Source organism: Carex rostrata, chromosome 8, assembly GCF_964058835.1.
Source record: "Carex rostrata chromosome 8, lpCarRost1.2, whole genome shotgun sequence".
NCBI lineage: Eukaryota > Viridiplantae > Streptophyta > Magnoliopsida > Poales > Cyperaceae > Carex > Carex rostrata.
Genome location: NC_135925.1, coordinates 9,759,105 through 9,773,659, shown reverse-complemented (window position 1 = coordinate 9,773,659; position 14,555 = coordinate 9,759,105). Strand labels below are relative to the sequence as shown.

Below are 14,555 nucleotides of genomic sequence, written 5' to 3'. Positions count from 1 at the left end.
TTAAAATACAATCATATTATGAAAACCGCATGAGAGGATTGCATGACCACATATTTCAGTCCGCATGGCCGCATTTTTAATCCGCATTTGCGCTTTTTTATTCCGCATGACTGCATATTGGGACCACATATGCGCCCGCATGGGCATTCTGAGCACAGTTGCCGACCGCATACGCATATGTGGCCCATGCGGCCGCATTTTAAATCACTGAATATAAGAGAGAGAAAGAGTTAAAGGATAAAATAGATATTCAGAGAAAAAAATTATCTCAGCTCTCAATATTAATATTGCAATGGTTAAGTTGAAAATAACACATTTCTTTCTTTTTTGACTTCGAAAGTCAGAGATAGACAATATGTATATCCCTACCTTTCAAATTCACAAAAAGAAAAGTATGAACAAAAATCATGAATTTTTTTTTTTTTTGGTCTAAAACAGAAGAAAAATACTGTCTTACACAAGAAAATAATGAATTTTTCTTTCTTTTTTTCTCTATGAGCAGCTGCCAATAAAATAATACTTGCGTGAGGTTAAAAAGCGCCCGTCTCTGTGAATGCGTATCCTCTGCATTAACTTAAAAAAGAATCTTTTGAGTTAATCAATCTCAACCGTTTGATTTAAATAGAGCCAATCCGGCATCTGCTTATGATATAGGGGCCCTTTAACATTAATGCGGATCTAGTCTACACGAACCTTAAAACAGATTGAATGATCAGAATTCATTAACTCAAAAGATTCCCTTTTGAGTTAATGCAGAGGATACGAATTCCGTCTCTGTGGCCTCATTCAACTTATTGGGCTAAGTACGCATGAATCCTGATATGTAATTCCATTGTGAAATATAGCCCATTATATAAAACCCGAAATAGAATACTTCTACATCGGATGGGCTAAATTAGAGCACGGGCCTTTCCAATTGTCATGTGGTTTCATCGCCTATCCGCTTATCCCCATTTAGCAGCTTTTCCCTTTTTCCCAACTCAAAAACATCCCGCGATTTCTCGAGGGTTTTGTCCTTTTGATTCCTCTTTTACCTTTTTTTTATCCCCAATTAACAGAATTGAGAAACAGTTTTAAGTACTTTTTCCTACTCCGTCTCGATTTCTTTGAATTTAGGTTAAATTGGGTTAGGATCTGCGATTTTATAGGGAAAGTCGACCTCTTTGTACTATTAATCGTCGCCGCAGCTAGGTTTCAGAGAGAAATTCCAATCTTCGAGGGGTTTTCGTGCTTGAATTGTTTGATTCCGAGTCCTTAGAAGAACGTAGCAATGGAGTACGACCCCTACGATAGCAGTGGTAAGTGCATTTCGACCCAATTGTGTCAGCCTCGCTTTTTTAAATTATATTTTTGTGATTTAGGGATAGGGTTCTTGATTCGGGGTAAAGACCGTAACAAATAAATTGTTGAAAATAGACGAGATTTCACTCTTTCTCTTTGCCTGGAGTACAACACACTTGATTCAGCTCGCAATTTTGCATAGATGAATGCTCCTGAAATGTCATCTCATAACTATGAAACCAGTTGATATTTTTAACAATCTTTTATCATTTACTTTTGTTACAGGGACTGACGACGATCTCCCCCCTGCCCATCAAAACAGGGCTATAAGAGGGCCCCATCCAACTGGTAATGGTAGGAACACAGGTCCATTCCCGTACCCAAGACAACAGAACAATGATATGGAAAAGGAAATTCACAAGCTTGAGCGTGAGGCTTACACTTCAGTTCTGAGAGCATTTAAAGCCCAAGCCGATGCCATTTCCTGGGTAGTTTCTTTTTCTTTCCATACCAATATTAGTTATTCAATATATAAAAGAGAGATTTTTGTAGGGCATTTTGTTAATTGTTTATTATTTTATTTTTTTCAGGAGAAGGAAAACCTTATTACCGACCTGAGGAGAGAATTGAGGCTGTCTGATGATGAGCATAGAGAGCTTTTAACCATAGTCAATTCTGACGAGGTCACTCGGCGAATAAGGTATTAATATAGTTTAATTTGTGACAAACAAGGGTTCATCACATAAGTATGACGAAATTGGATATTAACAAATCCCAAGTCAGACACACCTTGGAAATCAGTGTTAGCATGAACTATAAGAGAGGAAAAGATGCATATCGGTAATGGATACCCTATGCTCTTTGGGAGAGATATGTTAACTTCATCCATGGAGTTTTTCCTGAAGAGCAATATCGCCTGTTTAGGAGGAAAATTCTTCTTCTTAATCTGTTATCTCTGGAATTTCACTCTGCATAGACTCTTTTCTTAAAGATTGCTACCAATGTCGACAAAACTATAGTTGCCTTAGAGATAGATTTCTTTAGCTGGGGAATTATAAAGATGTGCCTTCTTGAATGAAAGCAATTTCTACAAGTAAACACTATTGGTACAGCTTAGAACACTAGAGTATGTCACAGTTTTTCAATATAAGCTTTATGGCATGTATTAAAAACTTGAAAGTTTTTATAGTACTTAAGATATTCTTTATATATATATATATAAGAGAGAGAGAGAGAGAGAGAGAGAAACTGCTATGGTGGATAGCTTCCACGATAGGTAATGCTACTTGCTATAGGTTTTTGAGGATGCCTCGACAAACAGGGAACCGCTATTTAACATCTTGTCTATTAACCATTTATTGTTAATCGTTCTCATGCAAGGGCTGTTTGGATATGGCTGATTAATTTTAATGAACAATTTTCATAGTTTATAGTAAATTTGCATATGAGAAATAAAATTAATGCGGTACAGGATCATTGTTGAAACTTCTATCTGTTCAGTAATGCGGATCCCTGGAATAAAAGAACAAAAATTTAACTTGGCACTTCTGAACATTGATATGACCATGATTTATATAGTAGTTTACAGGGGTTGATGAAACATTGGTTAAATGGGGCTTAAGTTGATTCAGTAAAACATAATACCTTAACTCCATCTCGTTGTGCTAGTAGTACGCACCTCCTGATGATGGGGATTGATTTATTTCTGTTTCGACTATAATCATCCTCTTTATTGAAAGTAATTTATGTCTCATAGATCTGGTCCCTTCTGTCATCATGTAAATCAATGTTTGAGTGCCCTGTAACACCATAATTACATCTGTGGCTAACAATAGAATCTTAGGTTTTTTAGTTGCCAGATTCACACATAATGTTAAGAAAACAGTCAGTTAATTAAATTTTTGGCGTATTGATCGACTCAGGGAGTGGAGACAGAACGGTGGGGCCCAGTCTAGCATGCACCAACAGAGCAGCCGAGGTGCACATGATACAGAGCCTGGTGGGCCTGCCTTGTCAGGCTCTAGAAAGAGGCATCTCTCTCCTGTTGCTGTTCCAGTGGCACCTTCCAACCAGCCCGGCTCAAAGTGGGGCCCATCATCTGCTGGAACCAAGTCTAAGAAACCTAAGACGGTAATTGCAGATATTGTATTACTGGATAGAGTGCATGTTTTATCTTACTTTTTTTTTCTCCCTTTTTCCTCTCATTCCATCTTTTGGGCAATTATCCATATGTATCTGCAAAATATCAAACCATAAATTATATCCTTACAAAAGAAATATTCCACAAACATGAATAATATATGTTGTATCCTCCTTGCCAATAAGTCATTACTTTTAAAGATGCACAAGTCTTTGCCTTCTTTCTGTAATGAATTTTGGGAGAATACGCATATGTGTTATTTTCATTCCTAAAGGTATGAGACATTTTGTCTTGCAGAGGTTTAAGGATATCTTCTGTTATGTAGAGGCCTATATTAAATAGTTCCTTCTTCTTTTCTTAAACGTGCTATGTAAACATCAAGGAAAGAAGTTTCTTGTTGTTCAACAGCTTATCTTAGCATGGTTTGATCATATGTTCATGCAAAAAATGTGGAGACAGGCAGAGTGAATTACTGTTTGTCATAACGTGCTCTTACTGGGTGCATTAATGTAGAGTACACCTGTGGGTCCCAGTAATAGATGCCCAGTTCCTGGCAACCGGGCTCCACTAGCAGGAATTGAAAACCCAGCATCATTAATTGGAAGGAAAATTCTGACAAGGTGGCCTGAAGATAATACTTTCTATGAGGCCATCATAAAGGAATACGATCCCCTTAAGGTTTATTTTTTCACACCTTACTTTTAATAATGATATGCACTTTTTCTTGTGCCTTTGGTTGTCTGACAAACCCGTTTTGTTCAGGGTACACATGCTCTCGTATATGATATCGGCACAAAAAGTGAGACCTGGGAATGGATAAATCTTAAAGAGGTTAATATCCCACTTACAGTAAAGGTGAATCTTTAATTATATGTTTGTTTGCTTATTTGTGCAATTATTTGTTGTTGCATTGAAGATTGCTGCTGATGATATAAGATGGGAAGGTGAGGATCTAGGGGGCATTACTGAAAGGAAACATTTACACAATGGTGGTGCACGTGCTCCCGGTGTAGCCAGGGTAAGAGGCCCTCCAGGCTTACAGAGCAGATCAAAGAAGGAAGAAAATGTTGGACCCACACAAAATGGTATCCAGAAAAAATGCTCTGACAAAATCCATGTTCCTAATACTGAGACAATCATTAAGGAGGTATACTTTGTTATTTTTAATCCCACATTAAGCAATTTAGTATTTTATAAAACATTGATAACTGCAGTTCATTGGAAGCTGTAGGTATCTCATTTTCTTTTATAAAGCCCACATAATACATCTTGCTTCTAATGCATGCATCCATGGAGAAAATAAGAAATAGAGAAAATATGATATGATTAGGGCATAACGAGAATTTGTGTATGTTTGGAGAAATTAGCGGATTATGGGAAATTTGTGGATAAATTGAAGAAAATGTCATTAATCTACTCCTAAAAAATAAACATAAATTGATAAAACTATCAAATAGCAATAAAGAAATATATTTTACAAGATTTTTTTTTGTGTCTAGTTTCATTACAAATACAAGTTATTAAATAGCAATAGAGCATACAAAACAAGGAAATAAATAATAATAGAAATGATCCCATAAGTGTTTGGCAATGCCAAGGGGTCTTCATCTGCTGTATCTCTGGCTTTTGTGGGTTGTAACAATCCTTGACAGGAAATTTGGTAGTTGTGCGTGTAAGAAAAAAATATGGAATAAAACGGTTTGAGGGATACTGTGTTTTTCGGGTTATTCATTATAAGGATGAGAAAGCATACCTCCTTTGTAAAAGATCTGGGATTCCTTATAACGATCCCTTATTTTTAATCTCATATATAATTGCAATACTTTTATAAGAATAACTGTTATATTTCTCATGTGTTTCAAATAAAACATCAGGGATCCCTTTGTAAAAGAAGGTAGCATAATATTATCAAGGGTCACCGTAGTAGTTGTCCTTGTGACATAACTTATTAAATGCGTATCAAACTGCAGGTTGAGAGGGTTTTAAGCAATCCAGATATACATGAGATTGAAAAGGCAAAAAAGCTACTCAAGGTAGTGTCCTCTTTCCTGTCTCTCTGTATAGGCAGTTTTCCCCCAAGTTGAGACTAACATTGGATATTTCTGTAACTGTTGGGAATCTGTAGGAGCATGAACAGTCCTTGCTCGATGCAATAGCAAGACTTGCTGAGGCATCTGATTGTGAAAGTGGTACAAGTTTTTCCTTTAATTAGCTCCTAATGAAGTTTTTAAAAATATCAAGGACAAAGCCAGCGGAGAAAAAAAATTATTTTATTATCTAACATTGGGATAAACTTGCAAGAAATATGTAGTAGGGATTAATATCCAAAAGACTCCTATCCTAAATGAAAACTAAAAGCAAGATTTTGATTAATTCATCTTTAATTGATACAAACTAGACCCTGTTTCCTAAACTGAACAGAAGGAAATGAAGTACATGAAAACTCCAATGGAAAGCACCACATGGATAGAAATGGAAGATCTCACGATTATAGTTGAACGTAATATACTGCAGTGCTGATAATACGTGGCCAAACACTCTGAAGCAAGGGTTGAAAAAAAGAGAGTAATGGAATGCACTTATAGATTGAGCTTTTAGCCTTTTGTGATCATGATCAAAGATAGATCTTTTTTTGGTTGGAAGGCGTTGTACCCAGTGCTGATAGTTTGAATAAAGCGCTATGTAGGGTTAATTTAGTTAATTGGTTGGGTTATTATGTATTAATTTGGAACCTCCTTTTAGTAGAGCTGCTTACTGGTTGGGATTATCTGTGCCATCTTCCGTTCTGTTTATTAATTCATTTCATTGGATGAAGTTAATTTTTAAATTCTTGTACATTTTTTGTGGTGATACCAAAAAAGTTTGTGAACTTCTCTTTCTGCTAGTGTCATTGAGACTCACTTGTGTGAATTATGCGGAGTCTCTCCCGGCATAATTTCATTAGAGAGGCCACCCCGAATAGGGTTGTTTAAACGTTCGGTTCGGTTGAAACCGAAATAAAATAACCAAATTATTATTATTATCTAGTAAATTTTGGTTTATTCAATTCAAACTAAAGTAAATATATTATTGTCATTATTAATGAAAATTACATATATTCATATACAAGTTCAATTCTATATAAAATATGTAGATTTCTAAAATATTTACACAAATGAAAAAAATGAAGCAATGATTGAATCAAAAAAATATAAATTATACTTGAATCAATATAATTTGGTCTGTTCGATTTAGTCAGTTTTGAAAAGTCTAAACTAAACCGATCCATTTAAATTGAAATAATTCAAAAATTTACCTGAATCATTTAAACCAAAAAAAATCTGATTCATTTAAACCAAAAAATTTTGATTCGGTTAAACTGAACCGTTCGAACACCTCTAACCCCCAAGGCATCCTTAACATACTTGAAGCAAGTAATAACTAGAAATTTTAGAAAGTACATTTTTTTTTTCCGGTGAAATTGGTCGAAGGTCGTGTACTAAAAAATTATCGCGCAAGTTGCTGATAGAAGCATCGTTACTCCACGATGGTTTGATGATATAAAACAGTAATTGTGAAATTTCACTGTTTAAAAACAAGACAACATTGTCATGAGAATTGTTTAGAACTCTTGTTTTATAGGTAGCCGGGTAAGAAAATATAAGAATTTGAAGGAAGATAGATAATTAAATTCCTTTCCTATGATTTTTGAACCCAATTTTGATGATAGAAATGTTGGTGGAAGTTAATCTAGCTATATTGTATTTAATTTGTAATGATCATACCTCACGTGAATAGTATCGGGATATATTGTTTGTAGGTATAACAAATAGTTCCTTTTAATTAACATTCGCAACTCGTCATATGTAGTCTCCAAAAGCTCAATAGGTTACATAGAATTTTATTATATTTGAAACAAGTTAAAAAAAATATATTATTAACTCATCTTATATAAGAATAATATATATTGGAAGAACACGAAAATTAGAATAGGTATCATCCAAATTAAAACTCCTTAGTTTAAAACATTTCTCTGATAAACGTCGATAAGACACCTGTCCAACATTGTCACGCATGAGTCAAGTACAGAATATCAAGAAAAATAAGAGAAAACATTTAAATGTCACACAAAATATCGAAGTTCAATCGTCAGATTTATATTCATGAAATACTACTTTATTTGTTGTTATGACAATTTTTACTTTTTTTTAGTATGGTGCTTATGTGGAATGTTTTATATACGTATAGTTTACTAATTTATTTATGGGATATAATCAATCTAAATATAAAACTTCAAATTTTTTTAACAAATCTCCAAAATCTTTGGAGAAGAGGTATAACGTGGGGTTTTTTTCGGCAGCTATTTTGAGGAGAGTAAAAATGTTTCTTTGACGTGTGGACTTTGATCTGAACTGCGTAGTATCTGAACCAATATAATATATAAATAAAAAGATTAAATTAAAACATCAAGCGGGGATAGCTCAGTTGGGAGAGCGTCAGACTGAAGATCTGAAGGTCGCGTGTTCGATCCACGCTCACCGCATTTATTTTTCATTTTTTTTTAAAGGCCGGAGGGCCCGTTTCACTCTGGCCCGTTTTATTCATCAAACCGTTTGAATCAAACGAAACAATTTTTTTATATTCCTTTTGCCGTGCAAATAAATTGGAAGTAAGAGATTGATGACAGCGGAAATTTTTGTTGTGGCAAAACGCAATCTTTCAAAACAATTATTTGGTTACTTTGTCTTACAAGTCCAAATTTACATTACAACCAAAAAGTATAAAAAAAATTATGGGTGACAACGTAATCCCAACTTGTTTGGATCTTGTGGCTTTAGTTATCGTTGTTGTTGGTGACAACGAAATATTTGGTGTGTAGCTAAGCATATAAAGCATTACCGAATAAATAATATAAGAAACTAATACGCCTGTAAATTCTAACCTTTATATTGAGGGACAAATAATAGAGAGCTTACATTGTTTTAGCTATAGATAATAGATTTTGGGAATCTAAAAGTTACACTGAACTGAGTTTACTAAAATCGTAATCCGCTTGTTGGTACAACGAGCCGTTATTATATAAGTTGGTACATACCTTTCCTATTATAATAAATTTCCAGAGCACACCTATTAATTATGACTGAAGAAAGTAACATTTATATGACTAATTATTGAACAATCAATACTTAATCCAAGTGCAATCAAACAATTCAACTAACATAAATTAAATTTACAAACAAATTTAGGCATACCAAATCCCATCAAATTCATAAAACATAGTTCACAAAATAAATTAATGCCTACCAAATCTAACTAAATTCATTCAAATTAACTTGCTTAATTAATTAATATACATAGTCCATACAAATCAACTTAAGGAGCAATTACTTTTTTCAACAGAGGGCCGAACTGCCAAAGAGAAGGAGATATGAGGGCATACATTGGGCGAGGGAGACTAGGAGAGATGGTGTGGGGCGGAGCTTTATGGCTTACGACTTTGGATAAACTGACTCTAAACGGATCCAATTATAGCGAAACATATCCAATGATGTATAATAACTCATTAATGGACCGAGCTGAGACAAACCTTACTCAAAATCATGAGATAATGGACTGAACCGGTGGGCTTGTTTTCAGTTCGGTTCAAGAACAAGCGAGCTTTTTCGAGATTTTTACATGTTGATTTCGAGTGAGCCACAAGCTAGAAAAAAAAAAAAAAAATTCACCTCTATACTTATTGTGCTTACATGTATTCAATTATTTAGTTAATTTATAGGGGAAGGTGGAAGGATGCACATTTTTGCAGTGTCGGGGAGAAAGGTTGAAGAACAATTACCAGAATAATTGAATCGCAGATGATCATTATTAGTTTTGCTTTACTCTTTGATACTAATCTTGGTGTTATGATCATGAGCTTATTAAAACAGAAATAGAAAATGGCCGTAAAGTTAATACATGAGCATGAGCGTAAGAAACATTTCTGTTCCACACATTATCACTTGCAATTGAAATAATTTTGCTGGGAATTTATGCATCAATCATATTTCTAATCCATTACATATTGATTATTGTCACTCACCTTGCCAAAATTAGCACAGAAAAAGACTCAATAGGCTAAAGCTGAGGATACGCGCTCTCTTTTAATTCATACTAACAATAGATCTTAGTTATTAACAAACTATAATGTTAACCCTTGACTTTAAAAGTTCATTATCACTAGCCTCCCTCCACAAGAAGTTGAGAACTATTGCAAATTATAGAATTGATAAAATGTAGACACTCAGAAAAAAGTTAAGCACATGTTAAATTAACTTTTGTTAAAGATGACATAATAAAAAGAAGTATCCATAAATGCCACTCTTAAAACCTACCGTTCTAAATTCTTCCTAGTTCCTACTTTCTACTCTTCGTAAACCCCAAAAGAAAAGCTAAACTCCAACTAGCAGATAGATAAGCACAATAAGTTTTACACAATTTACACACGCTATTATCTCAGGACCTACGCCCACCTCGCCTCTTTGCTGCTGGTGGTGGTCTGGCAGGTTCTTCTTTCAACCTCTTGGATGGAGGTGGCGTCACTGAAGACGCAGGCCTCTTAGGCGGCCGGCCCACACTCCTCTTCCCAGGTGGCGTCGTCTGCTTCTTGGATGAACCCTGCTCCCTTTTAGCCTCAGTTTTTGCTTTCTTACCTGTCTCGCCATGAGAAACCTTAGAAGATGTAGATGCCGAGTGATCTTTCAGCCTGTGTAGAAAATCAACTGCATTTCTTTTCTTCGGCAAATTTGCTGATGCGGCAACACTCTTATCAGACCCCTTATCAGATGACTGCTTCTGCGATTTTACTCTAGAAGCAATATCAGAATTTGATGTCAAAGCACGCAGCGTGGTGTTGCTTCGTGTCTTGCTTGTCCGAGGCCCTCTGGTGCTGGTCTTTCTCAGGTTTGAATCAGGATCCAAAACTGGACCATTCTCCTGCTTCTCTTCCTTGACTACAGAGTTAGCTGAATTAGCAACAGTAGAAGAAGCAGCTTTTGCCAAAGAGCTTCGTTTTCGACAAACAATGATTGCAGGTTTCTCCAAAAGTGGGCCCCCGACATCTGAATCAGCTTTTGGTTTTGGCAAGTCCATCAGGTTTACTTCTTTAAGAGATGAGGATGAGGATCCATGAGGCTTGAGAGGACCGGTGGAGTTGATCTGTTTCATGACAAGTGAACGGAGGTGCAAGGCTGCAGCATGCTGCTGGTATGACTTGGGGTAGAATACCAGTGCGTTGGCACAAAGGAGGAGGAGGTCTCGGTAGAACTCAGTTGCACTGGTGTACGAGTCAGAGCTGTTAAGGAACTCCAGTTTGGTTCGGATCATCTCCAAATCCACATGTTGCTTTATTGTGCTCTGGTATGTCTCACTCTGCTGAGGTATATAGATCAAAGGAATATATTAATTGCTTGTTGGTGCAATTTAACATTTAGTTACTGATTCTTTTTCTCAACCATGAAACTGCTCTAGTTCGATTAAAATTTAAGAGGTTTCTCTGCAACGGAAGTCATTGTTGAGGGCCCAAATTTTACTTTGGGCTGGATACCAAGAATTAATTCACTCATAACCCTACAATACTTCTAGCCCAATTTATATAATCCTATATATAGGTCAGACACGTCGTCTGTCATATATCAGGAAATTGGACCCAAAGGGCATTAAAGGAGGTGCCTAGTGGTAGGGTTCTTTCACCAGACCACGTGGCAACCTATTACTGGCTTGACGTCAACATCTATGACCCATAAATATAGCCACGATGGCGAAAGATTGTGCTGTAGTTGCCACAGGATTCTATTTTGCTACTTGAATTCTATCTCCCAACCAAACCCAGAATCGGATGCCTCACACGTGTTGCTAGTTGCTACCATATTCCCACTAAATCAATCGGACGGTCCAAAGTAGGCGCCTCAATTTGGAATTATTTTTGTAAACTTGACGTTCTGATTAGGTTGCTTATCCGTAAAACCCTCATTACTCCGCCTGAACTTTTAAACAGTAACATCTCGTTATACAGGCAGAGAAGAACTATTTTCCGATTAATCGAACGAAATATCGCGGAAAATTGACAAATACCTGAGACTCGAGACGGCGCTCGAAAGTGGATCCAAACTTATCAGAGCGTATGGTCTCAAGAAACGCGATCAACGGCTGAGATTCGGCTGGTGAAAGAGCGGGTCCCCCCTCAGCCTCACCACTGGAGACAGCCTTTTGGCGCCGCGTAGAGAGAGATGCCGAACTCTGGACGTCGCTACTCTCCTTCGACTCCGCCACAGACTCGCTGGACTCACTGCCCGGTTTCCCAACCTCTCCAGCGGTACGGTCCATTCCGGTCTCTAATCCAGTACCAGACTCGTCTCCTGGTTTCGCCTTCTCGTCCTCTTTCAGATCTGTGGAGTTGGATTCGTTGGACTCCTTGCAAGACCTGCCAGAGATCTCTGCCGCCATAGATCCCGGCGATCTGACGTCATCCTTGTGATCCTCGACCGTCGGATCTTGTTTCTTGTCTTCTCCACATGGATCATCCTCCTTCGGGCCGCGCTCGCGCTCCTCTTTCAGACGATTCACTTTCACCTCTAGTGATCTGAAAACCCAAAAGAAATAAAGAACCGTTTACTCTAAGACTATTGGATATTGATCGCGAGGCCATAACATAATACATGGGAGACTGGACAACAATATAGACCACAAGAAAACAGAGAGATGGGATTACACGATGGAGAGGTCGCATCGCTCTACCTCGCGGCGGAGCTCGGCAACTCTGAGCTTGCGCAGCTCGTCCACCCAGGCGTCGGCGTCGGACGACTCGGGATCTCCGATGGCGCCAGATTCTCCGGCGGATGCGGAGGCGGCGGAAGAGAAGCGACTGTTGAGGTGCAGATATCGAAGTCGGCACTTATTAGGGGTCAGAAGGTGAGAAAACGGGCTACGCGATTGTACCTCCATGGCCACCGAGTCCCAGCTGGAGGTGCCATGGCGAGTCACAGCACATGCTAGCAAAAGTTCCTCCCAAGTGCCCCAGATCTCTTTCTCCGTGTCGCCTGATCTACCCATGGAGCTTCTACTTGTCTCTCATGGCGCTTATAGGCGTGTGTGTGGAGGCCCTCCTAGGGTTGGTTTGCTGCTTTTCTGGGTTTTAAATCTGGAATCAAATCGTCCGCAGAAATTTAAGTAGAGGGGTTTGCTCCAGAAATTTAAGTGGAGGGGGAGGGGATGGGGAGGGAGGGAGGGAATGGCGAGGAAGAGGTAACTTATTGTTGCTCCAGTGAAAGATATAGAGGGACGGAAGGGTATGAAATAATTTGTTGTTTTAACTTCTATTTTATGTAAATGTGACCATTTTGCCCTTACATCAGTAAATAAAGATATTTTCAGGTAAAAAAAAAAAAAGAAAATTGAGATTTTCAAGTACATAGAATACATAAGGCACGCAAAATAGTATTAAAAAATAAAATAAAAATCTCCTTATGAGATGCATTCATCGGGTATATGGCGAATTCCACCTCCAAATGTACAAGACCACTTAGAATCTCAAAAACAGATCGTGATTTTCAGAATACACATACCTCACAAATTTTGGTTTTGGAAACACTTTTATCGTTTCTTTAATCTGACTAGTTTGCCCCAGCCACTATTTCTTTCATATTACTATTTGACACTTAAGGCCTATAAAAAATTTAAAATTCAAATACAAAACCAGTATATACTTTATGACTAGGCAACTAGAGAGATGATAGACCTTTTATAAAAAAAAGTTAAATTCAAAATTTTCAGTTGTAAATCGTAGTTTTTTTATGGGCTCAAAATCCTTGTCAGTAAGAGCATTTTTGTTGTTCAAGAGTTGAATTTCTGCAATACATTACCACCGTACCAACTAGTACATTACAGCAGATTGCATGACACATTATATTCCAAAAAATATATTAATTCAGCAGCTGTACAAGAGATTACCATCTAACATGAATGCATTATAGTAGATTACATACCAACTAGTACATTACATACCAACTAGTACATTATAGTAGATTACCATCTGACATGAATGCAGAATCAGATTTTACAAGATAGTCAATTCCCACTATAATCGATTCCTCCGATTTGCAGCATGATACATTTTATGTTCCCATGCATGTCAAGGTTACCAGATTCAAAAAATCCACTCAAGTCTCTCAGATTATTAAAATCATTGTCCCCATTAATTTCATAAAAATCAAGGACGAAAAGGAAAGAACTAAAAAGACAAGAAAGAATTGGCCATGCCATTTGGTTTTTCATTAATAAGGACACAAGATGTGTCTAAATTACAAAAGTCAACTAAAATAAATAGAAAAGACAACTTATAAGACATGAATATTGCATTGTAAAATTGACAAAAAGAAATAGTTGTGCCTCTGTTCATTGTATCAACAAACACGAAAAAAAATTACAAATAGAAAACTAACGTTCTTTTCACCAAAAAAAAAACTTTATTTAATAAATTATTCAACTCAATTATTTAAAAATACTAAAAAAAATCAAATACTTAACAAAGTTGAAGTAATACAAATGCTTACTTTCCACTTAATCTAACATGATGAAGTGCTCTCTAGTGTCAAAGACTATCAATTCATAACAAAAGGGTATGAATTGGATACTTGCTTTCAAGCAAGCCTTCAAATTTTTCTCTTATGTGAATATCACAAACAAGGATGATTATCAATCAATAACACTACTAATGATACCAAGACAAAATTGGGTCACAAATGGGCTCAATTTCATGATCAAGACTCATGTTTGTTTTTCAGAAAAAAAATGAGCAAATATAAATTTGGGTCTAAAAAAGGCTGTTTGTTTATACTAAATTGATGGTTGACTGATATAACAAGTTTTATTGGGACAAAATTGAAGGAAAACATGTCATGTATCAGTTAAAAAAAAATTCTGAAATGAAAAGAACTATCCAGACATCCAAATGTTGCAAACAAAATTAATAATATAAAAAAAATATTACAAGAGAGACAATTGCTAATAATAAATGATATTTTTTTTTTCAAGCTAAGCTGCAAAGGAATTAAATAAACTAAATTATTTACCAAACAATGATGCAAAGGTAATTATAACATGGGAGTACCAAATCTCACTG

The 14,555-nt window shown here is 36.5% G+C and overlaps 2 protein-coding genes, 1 long non-coding RNA gene and 1 other non-coding gene across 5 annotated transcripts; 3 read left to right on the top strand and 1 right to left on the bottom strand.

Moving 5' to 3' along the window:
• The first annotated feature begins 896 nt into the window (after positions 1-896).
• On the top strand, positions 897-6,235 carry LOC144558647 (protein EMSY-LIKE 3-like). Of its 2 annotated transcripts, none has more exons than XM_078307497.1 (10): positions 897-1,298; positions 1,567-1,769; positions 1,872-1,981; positions 3,204-3,411; positions 3,935-4,099; positions 4,184-4,252; positions 4,338-4,568; positions 5,392-5,454; positions 5,547-5,610; positions 5,843-6,235. In XM_078307497.1, the coding sequence occupies exons 1-10, from the start codon at positions 1,271-1,273 to the stop codon at positions 5,917-5,919; spliced, it is 1,218 nt and encodes a 405-aa protein (XP_078163623.1). In that variant the 5' UTR covers positions 897-1,270; the 3' UTR covers positions 5,920-6,235. The 2 variants fall into 2 exon arrangements, with proteins under 2 accessions (XP_078163623.1, XP_078163624.1); XM_078307498.1 differs by having other exon boundaries at positions 5,820-6,235.
• A 1,635-nt stretch (positions 6,236-7,870) lies between these two features.
• On the top strand, positions 7,871-7,943 carry TRNAF-GAA (transfer RNA phenylalanine (anticodon GAA)). The gene has a single exon. It is a non-coding gene; the product is annotated as a tRNA-Phe (tRNA).
• Positions 7,944-9,686: 1,743 nt separating this feature from the next.
• On the bottom strand, positions 9,687-12,487 carry LOC144558646 (uncharacterized). The gene is made up of 3 exons (XM_078307496.1): positions 12,147-12,487; positions 11,510-12,017; positions 9,687-10,807 (listed from the first exon to the last, which is right to left on the bottom strand). The coding sequence occupies exons 1-3, from the start codon at positions 12,485-12,487 to the stop codon at positions 9,893-9,895; spliced, it is 1,764 nt and encodes a 587-aa protein (XP_078163622.1). The 3' UTR covers positions 9,687-9,892.
• LOC144558650 (uncharacterized) lies at positions 10,673-12,751 on the top strand. Its single transcript, XR_013512955.1, has 2 exons — positions 10,673-10,815; positions 11,515-12,751. It is a non-coding gene; the product is annotated as an uncharacterized LOC144558650 (long non-coding RNA).
• The last annotated feature ends 1,804 nt before the right edge of the window (positions 12,752-14,555 follow it).